General features: G+C 52.0%; 1 protein-coding gene across 3 annotated transcripts; it reads left to right on the top strand.

Moving 5' to 3' along the window:
* Positions 1–3,084: 3,084 nt before the first annotated feature.
* SEMA6C (semaphorin 6C) lies at positions 3,085–11,738 on the top strand. Of its 3 annotated transcripts, XM_065873386.1 has the most exons (18): positions 3,085–3,202; positions 4,779–4,893; positions 5,179–5,242; positions 5,399–5,455; positions 5,818–5,919; positions 6,145–6,235; positions 6,443–6,562; positions 6,742–6,830; positions 7,162–7,379; positions 7,664–7,795; positions 8,069–8,221; positions 8,462–8,635; positions 8,907–9,053; positions 9,346–9,423; positions 9,548–9,603; positions 9,783–9,827; positions 10,187–10,282; positions 10,693–11,738. In XM_065873386.1, the coding sequence occupies exons 1-18, from the start codon at positions 3,085–3,087 to the stop codon at positions 11,736–11,738; spliced, it is 2,901 nt and encodes a 966-aa protein (XP_065729458.1). The 3 variants fall into 3 exon arrangements, with proteins under 3 accessions (XP_065729458.1, XP_065729474.1, XP_065729465.1); XM_065873402.1 differs by lacking the exon at positions 6,443–6,562; XM_065873393.1 differs by lacking the exon at positions 10,187–10,282.
* The last annotated feature ends 9,164 nt before the right edge of the window (positions 11,739–20,902 follow it).

The raw sequence follows: 20,902 nt of genomic DNA, 5'->3' as shown, positions 1-20,902 counted from the left end.
CCCCAACCCCCGCTCCCATCCCCATTCGGTCTGCGCCTGCAGGCCCCTCCAGCCCCTCCTCCCGCTAACGTGGCTCTGGGACCCGGTCCCGGCCCAGACTCTCCTACCCGCCCCTCTCGGAGCCCCAGATCCAGTGAGGGGGAGACACGTAGAGCCCCTGGCCTCAGGCCCACCTCATGCGAGGCTCTAGACACCTGGATTATCCTCGTTGGGGGCTGGGTGGGAGGGAGGGTAGGTAGCAAGCCTGGGGCTGAGAGCTAAGGGTGGGGGGGAACTGTCTTGGAGAAGGGAACGTGCCCGTTCCGTGAGGCTCCTTGGCGCGCCCCCCGCTCCTTAGAGGAAGGTGGACTGGGGCGGGCGACCAGCCCGAGGGCTTCCTGCTATTGTCCCCCGCCCAGTCTCCCCTTCTCCATCCCTTCCCCAGCCCCCGCTAGAATCTGGCTTTGACCCGGGCCACTCCCCAGAGGTGGCTGCGGGGCCAGGAGGAGACAGAAGGGCTGTTTCCTCTTCCCAGCAAGGGGAGAACCTAGGAAGGGGAGAAAGAGCCGGCCAGGCCTCCCCCATTCGCTCCAAATGGGGGGTATGAAGCAGCTGGGATTGGTCCCGGCAGGGTAAGCCTTTCCCCAAGCCAGGGGTCAGATGGGGGCCGCTCAGATGCTGCTCCCTAAAATCAGCTATGGGAAGCCCCCTTAAAGATATGTCATAGTTAAGTCTAGGGGGCCAATGCAATGGCCAACCGAGTGTTTTTAGAGGCTGGACTAATCCAGTCTAAGGTGGGGGTAGGGTGGAGAGAGATTGGGTGGGAGGGAGGCAGGGACTGCTCTCAGGGAAGAAGGAAGGGGCTGGGGGGTGCTTGCTATCAGAGCATTTTGCCTAGAAATGAAGAACATGCAAATGAGATGCAAATTAGCCTCTATTGTCCCCAGCTAGGGAGCTTTTGCTAAGAAGGCTGCTGGATTCTGAAGGTTTTAATGTGGGAGTGGTCATCATGCCCTCCAAACTCTCCCAGTCCCCCCTTTTCCCAAGACTGGTCCTGCAGTTCCAGGAGTTTCTGGGTAGGGGCCAGCCCCAGCCCCTGCCCTCACATCTCTGGGCATGAAGCAGCCAGCACCTTTGTAATCAGGCTCAATGTCAATGTGCCCCCCACTCCCAGGGCAGCATCTCCCCTACCCTAGCTTCATCAGACTTCTCCTGAATGTTCACATTCACTTTTGTTGGATGTGGTAAGGAGGTATAGCTCAGCCTCTTCCCTCCTTCTGTCCCTTCTTCCATCAGGTCAGAGGTCTCCTATCCCCCTCAAACCCCCACAGGAGTCACCACCCCAGGTAAGGAAAGGGCAACAGCTTCTGAGGGCAGGGGATGGAAACAGGCATGGCCTGGGAGCAGAAAGAGGGTCTGACTGTTCTCCCCACTTGCCTGAGACTGAAGTTGTTTCCTGGGTGAAGATACCAGTTGCCCAGGGCAACCTGTGGGGGGGTGGGCAGGAGGGGGAGGATAGGAGACAAGCTGTGTCCCTTTCTCTTCCCCTGGGAGCACCAACATCGGAAGCATGGGGCGGGGGTGGCAGAGGGAGGCTTGGCCTTTCAGCACCAGAGGGTCTTTAGCTAGCTGACTGCTCTGCCCCTGGGGAAGGGGTCATCATTAGGTGCTCCTACCCCTTCCCCTCCTCCAGCTCTCTTGGGACCCCATCTGGCGTTAGCCTCCCCATCAGTGATGCTGGATTGGGGATGGGGTACACTTGGGTCCTGGCTCCGAGAGTGGAGTTGTTGGGGAGATGGAATGGGCTAAGCCTGGAAGCCCAGGGTCTCTTCTTTAGGGGACATGGTAGGACAGGCAACTAAGGATTAGTGAAGGATAACTGTCTGTTCACAGAAAGGAAGGAGTCTCACCCTTCCTGACCTGATTTCCCGAGCCTACTCAGCCCTTCACTTCAACTTCAGGGGAAGGCAGGAAGCTGGTGTACACCTCCCACTGTGGGTTCCAGCCAGGGTCAGCTTGGCTGTGGGAGGCTGATGGAAGCTGATGGGTGGGAAGGAGGGCTGTCTCACTGTCCCTGCCACCATATCTATCTTCTCCTGGACTTTGGGCTACAATCGCCTGGCTGTCATTGAATTATTTATATTTTCATTCCAAGGCAGTCCGAAGAGGGAAGGGAAGGGAAGGAGAGACATGTTCAGCCATATCTCCTCACCAGTATAGCCCCTTCTATGCCTGGCTCCTCGTAGCGGGTGGGTCTGCTCTTCCCCACATTAAGCACATGCAGTGGTTCTTTGGAGTCAGGGAGGGAACAGGGGGCTAGGCAGGCTGGGAGGGGGCACAGTGGTCGGGCAGACAGCTGCGGCCAGAGCTAAATTTAGCCTCTGATCTGGCTTTGATGCAGATTCATTTTTGGCTAAGACAGCCCCCCTCCCCCACTCCCCTCCCTACTCACTCAGCTTCTCCCTAGCCATGGGAAGGGCCCCAGAAGCGTGAGCTTAGACCAGGACAAAGACCCCCAGGCTGCCTCCCCCACTCTGTTCTTCCTCAACCCTAGACAATGATGGCTGCTTCGCAGCTGCCTCTACCAGGGCACAGCGCCTAAATTGCTCCCGGGTGCCATGGGGGTCCGTGAGGGAGGGGGGAGGCAGACATGGTGCCCTCTTCCTCCTCCCCAGTGCCAAGGAGTCACTATTTATAATTTTAAGGCTTCAGTGTCTAATTATAGCTGAGAAGAGGTTAGCAAGAGGGGGGCCACGAGGTGTCACCTACTGAATGTCCCAGGCCCAGTCAGGAGAGAGGAGAAAAGGCTGAGTGAGAAGGCTGGGAGGGAGAGCAGGCGGGTCCTGTCCTTACCTGGGGTCATGCTGGCAGGCTTCGTACCAGCCAGTTTGGGCCAGTTGGACAGGGAAGGACCTTGAGTGACAGTGACAGCTGGCTGGGACTGAGGCAGTGCCAGAGAGAGGTTTCTTCTCCCTACTGCACTGGGTCTTCTGGTGATAGACCTGGGAAGGGGTCTGCCTGCTTCCCCCACTTTTCTGTCTTCTCTTTCAGGGCCAGCATATGGGTGAGGGGGCACCCCCTGGGGCCTGAGCTGCCCCACACAGGATGCCCCGTGAGCCCCGCTTCATGCCCTTGCTGCTACTGCTGTTGCTGCTCTCACTTCCCCACACCCAGGCTGCCTTTCCCCAGGACCCCCTCCCTCTGCTGACCTCTGACCTGCAAGGTGAGTGCTTGGTACCTCACCACCTCTATATGAGCTCAGCACTCAGTCTTGGCAGGTAGACACTGAGACCCCTTGTGTGGGTGGCAAGGTGCAGGAAGGCTCTCAGTCTCAAGGAAGCTAAGAGCCTGACCAGAAAAGGAGAGAAGACAGGTAGAGTGAGCTGGCACCTCAGGTCTGTCACTTCTCATCTGCGGGCCTACTTCCTTCACTTCCGGGCAGCATTGTTCAGTGATAAAGAATGTGGACTCTCGGCCAGACCAGACCTTAGCAGGTTTGAATCCCTGCTAAGCTGCTCACTAGCTGTGTGAGCTCTTCAAGTTATTTAACCTTTCTTTGCCTCAGTCTCCTCATCTGCAAAATGAAGGTAGTCATAGTATTTTACCGGGAGTTCCCTGGTGGTCCAATGGTTAGGACTCGGTGCTTTCACTGTGGTGGCCCGGGTTCAATCCCTGGTTGGGGAACTAAGATCCTGCAAGCCATGCAGTGCAGCCAAAAAAAAAAAAAAAAAAAAAAAAAACTACTAATAATAGTATTCTACCTCATAGAGTTATTTAGGGATTAAATGAGGTAATACAGGTAAAGTTCTGAGAACACTGTCTGGCACAAAGTAAATGATTTATATATGTTTGCTATTATTATTAGCTACAAAATGAAGGCTTGGGACTAATTCAGTGGTTCCCAACACCTCTCACCTCCCTCTCCACCACGTTATCACTACCAAGTCTAGGTCCCACCGTGAGGGAAACCACCAGCCAACTTTTTCTGAGAAGGACCTTTATCTGTTTGCAAGTTCCTGTTATATATGCAGGATTTAGAGTAATTTTAAGGATGAAGGAATGGCAGTTAGGTTATTGGGAGTAACTTTTGGGGGATAAGAGCAGTAAACACATGTGCCAGACGTGGTTCGAAGCACCATATGAATGTTAAATCATCTCTCTCTGAACTCTGGGGTCCCTTTGAACGCTGATGACTGTGGTTTCCATGATCAGGCCAGGTGGATGCTGGAGTTGGTCAGAGGAGGCAGAAACCTTGGAGGGCTGAGGTGGCCTGTGAAGAGCCTTGAGGGGAGGGTGCAAAGAGAGGGCTGGGAGAAATGGGGTGAGTAAATGGTCCACATGGGACAGTGTACAATGTGGGAGTGAAAGGGAATTGCTAGCCCTAAGGCAGTTCCAAGAAGGGGTTGGGCTCAATTCTGGAGTCAGACAGACCTGGATCTCAATTGGGGTGCCTGCCACTTCCAAGCTAAATGAGCTGTGCAAATTTCTTAATGGCTTTAAGCCTCAGGTTCCTCATCTGTAAGATGGGGCCAATGTTAGTACCTACCTCATAGGGTTGTTGTCTGAAGTGAGACAATGCATCTAACATGCTAACATAATGCTTGGCAGAGGTTAAGTGCTCAGAGTTAGCTGGTATTACATTTATTAATAGCCTTATTAATAGCTTTATTAATACCTCACAACTCATCTCACATATCCATTTTATGTCCGTGGCTGGGTTTCATCTGGTTGGAGAGGGTGTTGAGGGAGTACATGGTATTCTGGCTGGCCCTCAGCACCCACCTCTCTGTGCCTTCTAGGTATTTCCCCATTATCCTGGTTCCGGGGCCTGGAGGATGACGCTGTGGTTGCAGAACTTGGGCTGGACTTTCAGAGATTCCTGACCTTGAACCGGACCTTGCTAGTGGCTGCGCGGTAAACTTGGCTGTGGCACCATTGTGGGGCTGACAGGCCTGCTGCTGGGCAGGCATGGGACCTGCATGGCCACTGCAACATCTTGCAGGGGACACATGCAGGTGTATAAGCCATGGGACATGGGCATGCTAGGACCCAGAGCACAACTGCCAAGTTGTGGAGTAAGGGGGAGGAGAGAGGGCACTGTTTGTCCCTGAGCAGCTGAACATGGGCAAGGTGGGAGGCTCAGGAGTTCAGGTGGGGATCCATGGCTTGGCTCTGATCCCTCCTTGCCTGTCTCTTCAGGGATCACGTTTTCTCCTTTGATCTTCAAGCCCAAGAAGAAGGGGAGGGGCTAGTGCCCAACAAGGTGAGGGGCTGTGTGGGAGGAGGTTGAGGCATGGAGATGAGGCTGGGAAAGGTCTAACCGGGATCAAGTGGGTAGGTAGAAGACTCCAAGAGGAGCCATAATGTGAGGTGGTTCCAGGTTGCCCCATGATTTTTCCCCTTCTACTTCTCCCACCAGTATCTAACATGGAGGAGTCAAGACATGGAGAACTGTGCCGTGCGGGGGAAGCTGACGGTGAGGAGTGGGATGAGAATCTTGAGGGAAGGAGATGACCCTGCCTCTAGGCTCTGTCTAAGTGGCCTCCACTGTGCCCATTTCCCCTCACTTCTCTCATCTTGGTCCACAGAGGAAAATGTACAGGAAAGGGAATTCATGATTTTTAGCTTCCTTTACACACCTCACACAAAAGGAAAGTGAGGCTCTGAAAGGCCAAAGAACTTGCCCAAGGCCAGAGGACTAGGAGTAGATAGCTTAGTTGGGACTTCACCCCACACTGCTCTGCCTGGCTCAAGTGGAGCAGCCCTACTTCATGTGACCCCCACCCCGTCCCAGTCCCGGGGAGCCCGGTCACTGACCAAGAATTCTGGATTTTCTAGGACGAGTGCTACAACTACATTCGTGTTCTCGTTCCCTGGGACTCCCAGACACTCCTTGCCTGTGGAACGAACTCATTCAGCCCCGTGTGCCGCAGCTATGGGGTACAAAGGCGAGGGCGGGGCATCAGGACTGGAGTGGGAGAAGAACCCAAGCTGGGCAATCAGTTCAGTGGGGATGGACCAGCAGGGGTAGGGGAACAGGAGTGCCCAGAGGGGAGGGGTCAGGAAGGGGTGGAGCAAGGAGGCAAGGGGACATGAGGAAGTGGGCTATGGAGCCAGATTCGCAACACCCCAAGGGGTCCAAGAACCTGTTTCCTCTGCCTCCAGATAACTTCGCTGCAGCAGGAGGGTGAGGAGCTGAGCGGGCAGGCTCGATGCCCCTTTGATGCCACCCAGTCCAACGTGGCCGTCTTTGCAGGTATGCACCTGGGCATGTGAGCAGCAGGCCTGTGGCCGGAGGGAACTCCCACGTTAGCCCCTTTCCTAATTTGGTCTTTCCCCCATGCTCCTGAGTGGAGGGTTAAGGTAGGGGCCAAGGTCAGGCCAAGGGAGGGGTGTGGGAGGCCCAAGGAGAGCCAAGATATGGATCCCTGAGCCCTCCCCTGACCCCACCCTACCCCTCCAGAGGGCAGCCTGTATTCAGCCACAGCCGCGGATTTCCAGGCCAGTGATGCTGTGGTTTACAGAAGCCTTGGGCCTCAGCCCCCACTCCGCTCCGCCAAGTACGACTCCAAGTGGCTCCGAGGTCAGGGCGGGCCTAGGGCAGGGAGGCTGCTCTTGGGGAGGAGGTGCAGGGGGCGGTCGATGGCAGGCAGATGGTGGTAATGGTGAGCATGTATGCAGAGGGGAGAGGCTGTGGGGGGCCAGGAGTTTCTGAACAGGTGTAGTTTCTCTTCCGTACCTTTCCTGTCACTCCCCCTTCAGAGCCACACTTTGTCCACGCTTTGGAGCATGGAGACCATGTCTACTTCTTCTTCCGAGAAGTCTCTGTGGAGGACGCCCGGCTGGGGAGGGTAAGGAAGTGGGCACCAGGGGTGGGTAGCTAGAGGGCTCTGCTGGATGGTGAGGAGCCAGTCATTCAGGGGAGATTAGGGGCTCCTGGCCCTAATCTCCACAACGCAATCCCCTGGACTCTGAGGCCCCCAACTTGGAGTAGCCCCCAGGCCTCTGCCCCCGCATCCTGCTAGGTCCCTCACCTTGACCCACATTGACCGACCACACCCTTCCTTTGCTGTGCCCCTAACATTTGTCTCTTGGTGCTCTAACTCACCACATTGCTCTCACCCTGCTGGCCCTGGGGCTCTCTCTCACCGTTCTCCTCGTCTCCAACTCTCCCACGCACAGGTACAGTTCTCCCGTGTGGCCCGTGTGTGTAAGCGTGACATGGGCGGCTCACCTCGGGCCTTGGACCGCCACTGGACATCTTTCCTGAAGCTGCGGCTCAACTGCTCTGTCCCTGGGGACTCTACCTTCTATTTTGACGTCTTACAGGCCTTGACAGGGCCTGTCAACTTGTATGGCCGCTCTGCTCTCTTTGGGGTCTTCACCACCCAGACCAATAGGTTGGTACCAGACTAACCAATGTGGCCCAATCTGTCCCCTGCCCCACCAGCATCCAGGTTCCTCTCTCAACGCCTATTGATGGGGGCAGTGAGCGGAAGCTCCATTCAAAGCCAGTTTGCTGTTCTGCCCACCGTTTTTCTCCTAGCGTGGCCCCCAGGGGCTGCCCCACCCTCTCAGGCTCCGCCCTAATACGGTATATGAAGGGGAGCTGCCATGTCTTACCTAGGAGGAACTGTGCTGTCCCTTCCAACACCTAGCCCGCATCCTTTTCTGGCTCCCTCAGCATCCCCGGCTCTGCGGTCTGTGCCTTCTACCTGGATGATATTGAGCGTGGGTTTGAGGGAAAGTTCAAGGAGCAGAGGAGTCTGGATGGGGCCTGGACCCCTGTGTCTGAGGACAGGGTCCCCTCCCCGAGGTACGCAGGGTGGGCGTGGCCTTTGTGGAGGTAGAAACAAGCAGTGTCTGCTCCCCAAATGGGATTATGAGGAGAGGGCAAGGTGTCCAAGGCCTGGGGAGGGGGCTGTAGAGGGTTGGCAGCAGGGAAGGGAAGCAGTAGTGTGAATGTCTGCGTGTAGGCGGAACAAGGGTTACCAATCATGTTTGGGAGCAGTGGGTAGGTGGTGGTCACAGAGCCTAACTAAGCCCCAGCTCCCTGCCCTAAGGCTCCCTCTTCCTTTGTGTCCACCAGGCCAGGATCCTGTGCAGGAGTAGGTGTAGCTGCATTGTTCCCCTCTTCTCGAGACCTCCCTGATGATGTCCTGACCTTCATCAAGGCTCACCCACTCCTGGACCCTGCCGTGCCACCTGCCACCCATCAACCTCTGCTTACCTTCACCAGCAGGTATGGGGCTAGAAAATGCTGACCACTGCCTTCCCCACCTCAGCCACTCTTTCCCTGACCCCACAAGGTAAATCATATTGGTAGGAGGAAGAACCCGTGAAAGTGGAAGGGAGAGAGCTAAGAAGGAAACACTGGGCTGGGGGAAGGGCAGAGAAGGGGGTACCCAGACACATGAGCTGTCCTTGAAACACTCAAGCTTCCACTGGTCAGGTTGTCCTGACCTGAGGCCTATCCCTCCAGGGCCCTACTGACCCAGGTAGCTGTGGATGGCATGGCTGGTCCTTACAGTAATACCACAGTCCTGTTCCTTGGCTCCAACGATGGGACAGTGCTGAAGGTGCTGCCCCCATGGGGGCAATCTGGGGGCCCTGAGCCCATTCTGTTGGAAGAGATCGATGCCTACAGCCCCTCCCGGTGAGCCCTTTGTCCAGCAGGCCCCCTGCAGAGCAGGGATGGGATGTGGAGTGGTAGATGGGGATATGGGGATGGGGTGGGGACTCCAATATTGGAAGTTGTGGGGAAGAGAGAGGGCCTTGGCGAGAAGCTGGACACTGTGTTGGGGCAGAGGAGCCCTATGAGTTGTACTCAGTTGCTTGTATGCCTCCCCCGCTTCTGTTCTTTAACTCACCCAGGGAAAAAGGAGCCTCACCTGCTCCATCTCTGATTCCTTCTGGCCTCACCCTAGGTGCAGTGGGAAGCGGGCAGCCCAAACAGCACGGCGGGTCACAGGGCTGGAGCTGGACACTGAAGGTCACAGGCTCTTTGTGGCTTTTTCTGGCTGTATCATCTACCTCCCTCTCAGTCGATGTGCCCGGCATGGGGCCTGTCGGAGGTGAGAGGGACCTGAGGTCAGGCCCTGTCTGGGTGGGCTCTGGGCCTGCAGGCACACAGGAACACAGGCATAGTGGGTGGCAGGGAAACGCAGGGGATGGTTTGGGGGTGGGTATCTCAAGCATTCTGCAGGTGGGCAGTAACCAGGGACTGGACTAGGGATTGGGGTGGATAGGATGGGAGTATCAGGCTAAGAGCCTCCTGCAGGCCAGGGTGAGAGTGGAAGAGGCAGGGGAATGGAATGTGATTAGGGTGGAGAGGGTCCCAGCCTCACATGACTCAGTTTTCCCTAGGAGCTGTCTGGCTTCTCAGGACCCATACTGTGGATGGGACAGCTCCAGAGGCTGTGTGGATATCAGGGGACCTGGTGGGTAAGTGAGAGGCTTGTGGATCTCCTGAGGAGAAAGTTTCCCACTAAGAGAGGAAGCTGAGGGCTAGGGTGGGGGATGGGGGCAAGATGTATACCTGCACTGAGCCACCTCCATTTCCTCCTAGGATTGATGTGCATCCAGCTGGGAACCAGGAATCCATGGAGCATGATGACTGCCAAGGTAAACAGAAGCGGCAGGGGTGGCTGTAGCCATTGTTGCGCATGGCTCTGATGGCCATAGACACCATCCCAGGTGTGGGCTTTTGTCTTTCTCTCCTTCTGTGGTACAGTCATGCCCATCAGTTCTTCATGAAGCTTCCCTCTGCCCCTATCTTCACCCTCTCTCTCCCTTTTTCATAGATGGAGCTACTGGGAGTCAGTCTGGCACAGGGGATTCTGCTTATGGTGAGTTCTACTGTCCCAACTTCACCTTGCTCAGCCCACACTCACCCAAGTCTGTGCCCCATGGCAGCAGCAGACCAGCACCCTGGACACCCTGAGAGAGTCTCAGAAAAGGGTTAGCACCCTCCAAATACCTAGCATATAGCTCAGTGCCTGGCACATAATAGGGTGCTTAACAGATAGTTTTTGAACAAATAAATGAAAGAGTGCTTTGCAGAGTGAGCCCTCGCCCATTTCCAGAGGAAAATGAAGGCTGCACTTCTGGACCTTTGGGCTCCAAAGGGGGTGCGGGAACCCGCTGAATGGGTATCAGAGGTGGAGAGCAGGAGCCTCACTGGCTCTGACCTGGTCTCTGTCACCAGTGCTTCTGAGTCCTGGCCCTTCCCCTGAGACCCCAAGCCCCCCCAGTGATGCCCACCCCCGGCCCCAGTCTTCCACTCTTGGAGCTCACACTCAGGGTAAGGGGGCTGGCTGGGAGGGATAGGAGTGAAGTGTGGGGCTGCTGATTCTTGAAGAATTCTAAGCCCCTCACTGATCGCTGTTTGGTGCTCACTAATAATGCCTGTTTGGAGCCTCCCCTCCCAGCCCCGCCTCCCTCAGCACGGGCAGAGTTTGGCAGTTGTTCTTGGCATGGCTACAGGGGCCAGAGCTGGGATGGGGACTCCCCAGGCCCAAGCTCTAGCTTGCGTGTGAAAGGTAGTTCGGTGGGTTGTGTGTGTTGAGGGGTCAGGGGAGGTGATTCCTAAAGAGGGTCAAAGCTGCGTTGGAGCTGAGCAGCAGCAGGAGAGAGGCGACACTTCGGAACCTGCCATCCCGCTGGCCCACCTTCCCTGAGCCTCCCTCCTCCCTCCTTCCTCTCGGTCGGCAGGCGTGCGACGGGACCTCCCGGCAGCCTCAGTCTCCCGCGCCGTCCCCATCCCACTCCTCCTGGCCTGTGTGGCCGCAGCCTTCGCCCTGGGCGCCTCGGTCTCTGGCCTCCTGGTCTCCTGCGCTTGTCGCCGCGCCCACAGACGTCGGAGCAAGGATATCGAGACTGCGGGGCTCCCGCGCCCTCTATCCCTTCGCAGCTTGGCCCGTCTGCACGGGGCGGGCCCAGAGCCGCAGCCAACGTCCAAGGACGGAGGGGGTGCACAGACACCCCAGCTCTACACCACCTTCCTGCCTCCTCCTGAGGGCGTAACCCCGCCGGAGCTGGCTTGCCTGCCCACCCCGGAGTCCACGCCGGAGCTGCCGGTCAAGCACCTCCGCCACGCCGGGGGTCCCTGGGAGTGGAACCAGAACGGGAACAACGCCAAGGAGGGCCGGGGCCGCGCCCGGGGCGGGAACACGGCGGGCGGCCCCGCGCCGCGCGTGCTGGTGAGGCCGCCGCCGCCCGGCTGTCCCGGGCAGGCCGTGGAAGTCACCACCCTGGAGGAACTGCTGCGCTATCTGCACGGCCCGCAGCCGCCCAGGAAGGAGGTCGAGCCCCCGGCCGCCGCCCCTTTCACCTCGCGGGCGCTGCCGCCCGAGCCCGCCCCGGCCCCCACCCTCTTTGCCGGCCCCTGCCTGCTCCCCCGGGACTGTGCCACGCCTCGGAGGCTGGACGTGCCCCCGGAGGGCAAGCGCCCGGCCCCCGCCACCCGGCCTGCTCTCTCCGCCCCAGCTCCCCGGCTCGGGGTGGGCGGCAGCCGGAGGTTGCCCTTCTCCACGCACCGTGCACCCCCCGCGCTGCTCACCCGAGTCCCTTCGGGAGGCCCCTCCAGGTACTCCGGGGGTACCGGGAGACACCTCCTGTACCTGGGCCGGCCTGAGGGGCACCGGGGCCGCGCCCTGAAGAGGGTGGATGTCGAGAAGCCCCAGGTGCCCCTGAAGCCTCCCCTCGTCGGGCCTTCCTCGCAGTCGGCCGTCCCTAGTGGCAACCATTTTAACTTTTAAAGGGAGCTGCTCCAAGGCCTCAAATGGTACCCTCGAGGCCCATGCCCTCAGAGGCCGTGAGCGTGGACGCATCTCCAAGGACAGATCACCTCCCTCTCTCCTTGTTCCACACCTCCAGCCTTCCTGGACTCTGAGAGTCTCCCGGGGTCCCCACCCGCCCCGGGTTTATTTATTGACTGCCGACTGTCTTTCCCCCTGTCCTCGAGAGAGGAGTGGGAGGTGAGAAGCTCGCCCCCTCAGTGAGCCAGCTTTTCGGGGGGAACTGGCACACTCCCACTCCCCCACCTCCCTCAGCCAAGCTGCCTTAACTCGCCCCTCCGGGCCTCCACAGACTCGGCCCCGGGCGGGCCGCACCATGCCCGTTGTGTAGAGTCCTCGGGCCTCCTGGGACGTGCCTCCTCCTACTGTGTAGGAGCCTCCCCTTCCCAATACAGCTGTGTCCCCGAGCCACTGCCTGACTTTACTCGCGGAGGGGGCGGGGCGGGAGTCGGTCGGCTGCTCTGAGCCCTTTTTCTCCAGAATCTCTGCCTTCAACTTGGCCTTGAGCTCTCTCCCGAGTAATTGGGATGGCTGCGCTCCCACCGGGGTTTATCACGAAAGATTTCCTGAAGGAGGCAAGCTAAGAAATGGTGCGTGGAGATGAACCAGGGCCCAGGAGAACCCGGGTAGAATTTAGGTGGGGTTAGGGAGGGTACTCCGAGCACGTTTCTGGACCGAGATAAGAGGGACTTTTTCGTAGAATGCTCTATGGGGTGGGGGGAGGGTATTTTTGGAGAAATAAAATGAAGCTGCAGCGTAAGTGACTGAAGTTTCACATCAGGAAATCTTGTCATAAAGGGAATTTGGCTGGAAGAACCTGGGTCGCAAGAGGGGTAGGCTGCAAAAAAAAACCCAGCAAAGTACTGGTGAAGTTAGGGGTTTGCCCCAGCAGTTCCCTAAGGAGTTCCCCTTCGCGGAGCCAGAGGGGTGCCAAGAAGCGTATTTATTGCACGCATGCGTAGCCTCCTCTCGCGGACTCCCGGGCCGCACTCGAGCCCCGCGCGCCGAAGATCAGCTAGCGTGTGTCGTGAGGTTCCTCTGGCCCGGGCTGGGTGCAGATACCTGTCCGTTACTCCCGGGGGCCAATGAGAGGGACGAGCAGGACGGCCTGCCCCGCCCACTGCCTGGAGCTAAAGACCTCGCGCGGGCGGTGGCTGCTTTTGCGGATTTACAAGTCTCGTTTTTACCGGCGCGTGGCGGAGATATCCACCGGGTTGGAGCCCTAGGCCGCCCTGCCGCTGGCGCCTCCTGGAGGCCAGACCACGCCTTGCAGCTAAGGAAGCCTCGCCAGTTCCTCTCCGGGTTTTTTGCCTAAAAGCCCTCGACAGGAATCCGCTGGGAACAGTTTGAAGAACCCTGAGATGGTTTCTAGCTCCGCCCTTTACTGCCTGTGATCCTGCCTAGTCAAAGCTCTACCCTAAGCCTCCGTTTCCTCACCTGAAAAATGGGGTTGAGAGGCTCAAGTACGATAATGTACGTGAAAACCCTTTCTAAAGGAGAAAACATGGTATCTTGTGAGATGGCGGTTCCTTCAAACTCACCCTGGGCTATTATTCCTAACTTTGCGATCTGCTTCTACTCAGCAATACGTTTCCCTTTGTATCCTTACAAACTTCGTTTATAGATTTTACCCTTAAGGTTTTTAAATGCCCTCTGAACACTTCTCACACATCGGATAGCTTGTTCCACCAAATCTGGCTGTCCTCCAGAGTCTACCCGCTTTCTGCTTGGAGCTTGTTTCACCGGGTTGGAGAGGTCCTTTAGATCTCAATTTTTTCTCACTGGATGCTTTACTTAAACCGAGATACTTTGAAATCATTGATAGTTGCTAGATAGTGGAGGAGAGAAAGGAAGAAGTAAAGAATCTTTCCAGTCACCTGACTTCATTATCCTTTTCAAACCAAGCCAGGACAAAGAAAAATTCTAAGACTGCAACCTTTCATAGCCCTCTAAGGGCCAAGTCTCACAGATACTTCACTTCTTGCCCTGAAGGTGGTCACAAAGGGGTAAAAGATCCTCAGGTTCAAATGTGGACCCAAAAGAGAAGTACAATCGAAATTTAACAATTTACAGGTTAAAGTCCTGGTTTCAGTTTAATTGTAAAGGATGTTCATTTATTAGTATTTCTAAACTATGGGGACTTTCCTGGTGGTCCAGTGGTTAAGAATTCACTTTCCAGTGCAGGGGACACTGGTACAATCCCTGGTCGGGGAACTAAGATCTCACATGCTGTGGGGCAACTAAGCCCGTGTGGCAATGAAAGATCCTGCCTGCGGCAACTAAGACCTGACGCAGCCAAAAATAAATAAATATTAACAAACAAAAACACTATGGCAACTTCTCTAGCCAAGAATGCCTAAGCTGGACTCTCAGAACCTTCTCAGGGCCAGTGAGAGCAACAGTCCTTGGACTCTGCCCCTTAATAATTTTATGGGTGACCTTGGCAATTCCACTAACCTCTCCGCGCCTCAATTTCTTTTGTAAAGTATGGAAAGAACATATGCCAACATGGGGTTTATAAAGCACCATATAAATATATAGGCTTAAATTAAGTGCTTTGTGGGAAACGGTTATTTGCCCAAAATAGACTATTAAGAATGCAATTCATTAGCACTCATCCTGAAACACCTCATCCTGACAGCAGTGAATAATAAATTAGGGATAAACTGAAAGAAATTATTATCACTATCAACACAGGGATAAACATGATCCTAACTCAGGAATCTGCTGATAGTCTTTTTTTAAAAAATACATTTATTTATTTTATTTATTTTTGGCCATGTTGGGTCTTCATTGCTGCATGCAGGCTTTCTCTAGTTGCGGTGAGCAGGGGCTACTCTTCGTTGTGGTGCACGGGCTTCTCATTGCGGTGGCTTCTCTTATTGCTGAGCATGGGCTCTAGGCATGCAGGCTTCAGTAGTTGTGGCATGTGGGCTCAGTAGTTGTGGCTTGCGGGCTCTAGAGCGCAGGCTCGGTAGTTGTGGCACACGGGCTTAGCTGCTCCGCAGCATGTGGGATCTTTGCAGACCAGGGCTTGAACCCGTGTCCCCTGCATTGACAGGCAGATTCTTAACTACTGTGCCACCAGGGAAGCCCTGATAGTCTTTTTCTAAAATTAGGATATTAGCTCAAACTTCGTCTTTAGAAAAAATAGAATGTGCCAACAGGATAAAGTTGTCATCCTGAGGGATTTCTAAGCTGATTTCTCAGAGGTATCCTGGGAGGTTATGGAGAAACCAGGGCCCCAGTAGGCAGAGTCCAACAGCTTGTATAAAGCTTTGGGGACCTGAAACACAGAAGGTTCCACAGTCACAAAACTTGAAAAGCTGTTCAGCATCTTGGGTTCTTTGGTAGCTAAGTCATAGGGGCCTGAGCTATTATTATCTCTCAGATTTATGTCTCCTTGATGCTACTACCCCACACTTGGGAACCACACAGGTGTGAGTCACTCTCTGTTACTTAATCCAGCAGTTGACCCTTCAGAACTGTTGACTCATAAGAATTTAAGGTCACATGTATGAGAGTAAGATTGAAGTACATGGATAAAATATGAAGTCTATGAATCCAAAAGATCACCTATCTTTACCAGGTGTATTAGGGTCCCAAGAGAAAATAGTTGACACGCTCAAAATAATGAAGGGCTCCTTTTAAAAAGTGTTGGCAAGGGATAGGTCAGTAACTGGAGGCTAGTAACAGCCTTACACCTGAAAGGACAAAGGGAGGTAATGGCTACTGAGACTTGGAAGGAGAGATTGCATTGAGTGGGGCAGTGGCCTTTAATCAAAGGATACAGCTAGGCCCAGGTGACCCCAAGGGAGGGAACCTGGGAAATCAATACACTGATTTCAGTCTTTTGTCTCCATCCAGTCTCCTGCCCAGAGCTCCCTACTGACTGAATCCAACTGGAAGCCAAAGCACAGGGAACCCGTTGATGAAATTCATACAGGTTAGCCTCCCAGGATAGAGAACGAGATACAGTAAGGAGGAAAGTGACCTAAAGGAAAGACAGAAGAATCCAGCACACCTAGAGATGAAGACCCCATCCATTTCCTGCAAGAGAGGTTATCTTTGACTCTCCTTGCTCAAGTGTTGCTGACCAGCAGCTTTATGGAGATGCCTCCTGAATTAGTTTTGGAGCAAAACTTACTTTGGGGATTTTGCTAGAAAGGCTGCTTGGAGAATTTACTTCTCTCCAGTTTCTTAACTGCAATTTGAGATGAATTAAGCTGCCCAAAGTCAAGTGAGACGGTATTGTGACTAAAGGATAAACTACAGAGGAAAAAACACTACTAACTCTATGTAGAAACTGTAGTTTTAGAAAGAAAAAAAAATTTTTAAGCTGAGGGGCTTGGGGCAAAGTCACAGCCTGTTTTTTAATATCTACATAATGAAGATAATACACACCTTGCAAGATAGGTATGTTTGTGTGCATACAAAGTTCCTAGCTCATTGACGGACACGTAGCACAAACTAAAAGCATGTTATTATTTATGATATTGGCCTCTCTCTAAAATATCATTTTACTTTACAGTAAGAACTTTCTTAAACTTTAGGACTGTTTATGGTAGCAGAGTGCAGCCCCACACCTGGCTCAGGGGTCCCCTATAGTCTAAACTTACTGTTAGCTATCAGACATCTTGCAGAAACTCCTACATAGGTGTAATTATCACTAGGCTGCTCCCACTTCAACCTTCTCTTGTATTTTCTACCTACTGATCTTGGAGTAGAGGGCTCACCTTCACAGAGAGAGAAAATCTTAGGCAAGTTGACCTAGTTCATGGTTTTTTCCATCATTTAAGAATATTTACCCTTCAGAGAACTCTAGGTTCCTAAATCTCCAATTCCCTTCCAACTTTCCCATATGCTTGATGATTTTTCTTACTAGGATTTTTTTTTTTTTTTTGGCTGCACTGGGTCTTTGTTGCTGCACACGGGCTTTCTCTAGTTGTGGTGAGCGGGGGCTACTCTTTGTTGCGGTGCGCGGGCTTCTCATTGAGGTGGCTTCTCTTGTTGTGGAGCACAGGCTCTAGGCGCGCAGGTTTCAGTAGTTGTGGCACGTGGGCTCAGTAGTTGTGGCTCCTGGGCTCTAGAACGCAGGCTCAGTAGTTGTGGCGCACGGGCTTAGTTGCTCCGCGGCATGTGGAATCTTCCTGGACCAGGGCTCAAACCCGTGTCCCCTGCCTTGGCAGGCAGATTCTTAACCACTACGCTACCAGGGAAACCCTCTCGCTAGGATTTTAATTCAACACTTTCAGTTCTTTGCTTCTCAAGGCTTTTTGAGTTCCTGCTCTTTTTCTCTAGGCAGAGCAAAGACCATATATACATTTATGAGGTACCTGTCAGATGCACCTTATAGTTAATATGTACACAGTATTGTTTACCAAAAAGCAATTATCCACATGCAGCCTAGTACATGGTAAGCGTTCAATTTCCTAAATATTGACTTTGAGAGCTTACCTGGAGATTCTAATGTTGAACACTGACACTTATATGTCCTTGACTTTGGTTTTACCCTCATTTATTTATTTATTTTAAATTTATTAATTTTATTAATTTTTTTATTTTTGTCTGTGTTGGGTCTTCGTTGCTGCAGGCGGGCTTTCTCTAGTTGCGGAGAGCGGGGGCTACTCTTTGCAGTGCGCAGGCTTCTCTTGTTGCGGAGCAGGGACTCTAGGCACGTGGGCTACATTAGTCGTGGTGCGCAGGCTCTAGAGTGCAGGCTCGGTAGTTGTGGCGCACAGGGTTAGTTGCTCCGCGGCATGTGGGATCTTCCCGGACCAGGGCTCGAACCCGTGTCCCCTGCATTGGCAGGTGAATTCTTAACCACTGCTCCACCAGGGAAGTCCTACCCTCCTTTATCTGAGAAAGGCATCTTTATTGCCGATGGAGCAGTTTTTGAGAACACTATACACTAGACGGGAACACTCAAGTAGCCAGCCAAGTGGGTCCGTTCAACCCTGGCTATCAACAGGGATTGTGCCACAACCAGACTGCTACGCATATTTACTTAATAAATATGTGCTGAATTAGACTGAGATAACAACAAGCACCTTATTAACTAAGAGTAGCTTAGAAGCCAGCAGAGCAAATGCACTATGTCCAAGCCTCCCTGGGCCTGATGTTCTTCCCGTACCCCGCCCCTTATCTTGGCATTGACTTAACTCCCACACAAGGCACAGAATCATTTACTTCAGCTACTATTCTCCTCTCTTGGTTGTTTGCTTTTAGGGAATGGAGTGGGGGATAAAAGAAGGAAAGAAGATGTAAATTAATAAGCCAGTCAAAAGTTCTCTCCATTCTCACTTCAGTTCTTACCTCAACTTGCTCTGCCTCTTAAGAATACCAGCTGAGGAGTAGCTAGATAAGGAAAAGGTAGAGAGTGTGAATGGGTCAGAAGAGGCACCAAAGAGGGGAAAGAAGATGCTCCCCCCACCAAAACCACCCTCCCACTGCTCCACCCTCATTAGCTCAGTAGGACGGGGAAAACTTGCTCTTAAGGATTATCTGTGACCAGGCAGTAGATACAATTTTTGCCCAGGAGATGGAAAAAAAATTTCAATGACACCTGAAATGGTAAGACTTTTTAGTAAGAAACATTTTTTTATTTTAAATGATAGTACAAAAATTGTATATATAATGTAGATCTGTATAGGTATACATACACACAAATGCTCACACACACACACACACACACACACAAACTTGCTCATCAGAATCAAACCCTATTTAATTAAAATCCTAAATAAAAAAGAGAATTATACTTAAGTTTTCTTAAAACATACTGTACATAAAGCTGTCAGACAACCCGAAAAACTGAAGATGTTTTGAGAAGAAGCTAGGCACCCCACCTACCCTTTCTCTGCTCCCCCCCAACACAAATGGCCTTGGCAGAAGGACAGTACACAGGGCAAAGCCAGAGAAGGGAGCTGCTGCTATCATTACACTGTTGATAGAGCAAGATGCCTGAGACCAACTAGGAAGCACAGGATATAGGGTATGACCTAGATTAATTCTCAGAAACAAACCACTTAAGAATAAACAGAAAATATGTGGTAGGGAAGGAGGGGACAGAAGGAGGAAAGACAAGGCGCATAGATTAGAAATGACCTATTAATTAAATTCTAGTGCCTGGGAAAGACTCAGTGAGATAAGAACAATGGGGTCACAGAGGCAGAAGTAGTTAGAGGGGAAAGGGGAGGAGAGAGACAGGGAATCACAATTTCCTGCCATTAACAAGCCAAATTGCTATGTAGTAGTCTGGAGTCTAGGGATATCACCCCACCTCCTAATCTTAAGAGAGGCTTAAAAAAAAAAAAAAAAAGGCAGCACCAGAGGTTCAAAGCTACTTAATTTGAATTTACATCCTTCTTGCTCCTGGTCTCTTGTTAAATATACTGGCATAGGAAATAGAGTACTAACTCATAAGGGGAAAGTATCACATAAAGTGGAAATAGATAAGAGCCTAGAGCAGCACATAGGCGGTCTTAATATGTATTCCATTCTAAAGCTCCTTTTCTGGCCATACAGAGATGTCTATATAACAAGTAGAGAACAGGAGGCCATTCTCCAACAAATCTGGACAAAAACCGATTCCCACTCAATATTAAACTTCTGGGAATAGTTCACTACATGCCTCATGTCTTCTAGCTCTGAGGGTCTATAATGTTGTTTGTTAGGAAAAGAGCCCACAGAAGCTTTCTCAAAATGATCATTCCTTAAAAGGGTGAGATACCTAAACTGGGAAGCAGATGTATAGAATGTCTGCTCCTTCTGCCATGGAACTTTATCTAGGGTTTCTTTCCTTTTCAGAGGTGTAAGAAATTATACAAATGCCAGTCAAAATAGCTACCATAGGAGCTGAAAGGAGGTTTGCTCTGTGGAAAGGCAGCTCCATCTCTACCCCTTACCCTGCTCTGAATCTTTCAGTTTACCAATGTCATCACACTGTATGCTAAAGAAATCTCTGCAAAGCTAGGTACTAGCTCTCCCTAGGGCCTCACTCCTCAGGTTTCTCATTACTGCCAGTTGAGCATGCCTCAGAAAAAGGGCCAAAGTAATGCTTGCTTTTTCTTCCTCAGTGTCTTTACACAATTGAAAGAAACCCTCTCTAATGTTTTTAATGAAATAAAAATATTTCCAGCTTTTACCAGGTACCTTAGAGTTGAACCTCAAATAAACAAAGAGAAAAGTGGGAAAATTCATATGTGTTTATAAATGTACACAATATATACGTGCAGCAAAGGGGTGTTAAATGCCTGGTCACAAAATACCTAACTTCAACTGGAGAGCCCTCTGTTAAATTCATTTCTTTTACAGCAATATAAAGAAAGTCATTTTGCATGCCACAGATTTCTAATATTACTGAGCAGATACAAACATTTTAATAATGCAGTGCTAAGGCTGAAAAAGGGGGAGAGGCAAAGGCAAAAATTATGAAACACAGATCTGACAGAGAAAAAGAACATCTTTTAAGGTGCTGAGTTCAATATACAGAAAACCTAAAGCCAAGTTCTCCCATATTTCAATTAAGAGACCTCAACTCTGGCATTACAATTAAGGGATCCCACAGAGGTAGTGATAGGAAGGGAATGTACATTTATACATTGGTAAGTAATTTCCCTGAAGCCAGGAACAAGAACAGAAATATTAAGATTTATTTCTTTCTCCTTTTTAGGGGAAAGCTTAAAACCAAAATATAAATGTAGGGTCTAATATTCCTATATTAATACTGATATTATTAAAGCAGCTTTATTTTAAAGTAGGCAATCATCCTAGGCTTCAGGTTTCTCCTGCTCAAGTACCATCTCTGAACCACTTGTCTGTTTGATTCTCTGTAATCCAACCTTACCAATAAGCCAGTTGGAATCCCCAAACCCAGAAGATCTAGGAAAATTTTTCCAACTTCCATGGCTGATCCAGAAAAATATGCAAAATCATACAATGGTACGGCCATTCATGTCTTTCATATTTAATCTAACTACTTCAAGGCATCCTGACCTACCATTCTCTCTATGGCAATACAATTAGAGATCAAGCCCTATTTCCCTTCTCTGGGATGCTAAAAGGTCTATTCCAAGTAAATAAAAACAAATGCCCTTTTGCTACCTACACCTTTCTAGACATTT

Source organism: Phocoena phocoena, chromosome 1 (assembly GCF_963924675.1).
Source record: "Phocoena phocoena chromosome 1, mPhoPho1.1, whole genome shotgun sequence".
NCBI classification, from domain to species: domain Eukaryota; kingdom Metazoa; phylum Chordata; class Mammalia; order Artiodactyla; family Phocoenidae; genus Phocoena; species Phocoena phocoena.
This window is presented reverse-complemented; position numbering and strand designations above follow the sequence as displayed.

What these genes read in the sequence shown, in the direction of transcription:
- SEMA6C (XM_065873386.1), top strand. Translation starts at nt 3,085, where the DNA reads ATGCCCCGTGAGCCCCGCTTCATGCCCTTGCTGCTACTGCTGTTGCTG. An exon ending in GATGCCTACAGCCCCTCCCG is followed by an intron (nt 8,636 to 8,906) that starts GTGAGCCCTTTG and finishes GCCTCACCCTAG; the next exon opens with GTGCAGTGGGAAGCGGGCAG. An exon ending in CGGCATGGGGCCTGTCGGAG is followed by an intron (nt 9,054 to 9,345) that starts GTGAGAGGGACC and finishes AGTTTTCCCTAG; the next exon opens with GAGCTGTCTGGCTTCTCAGG.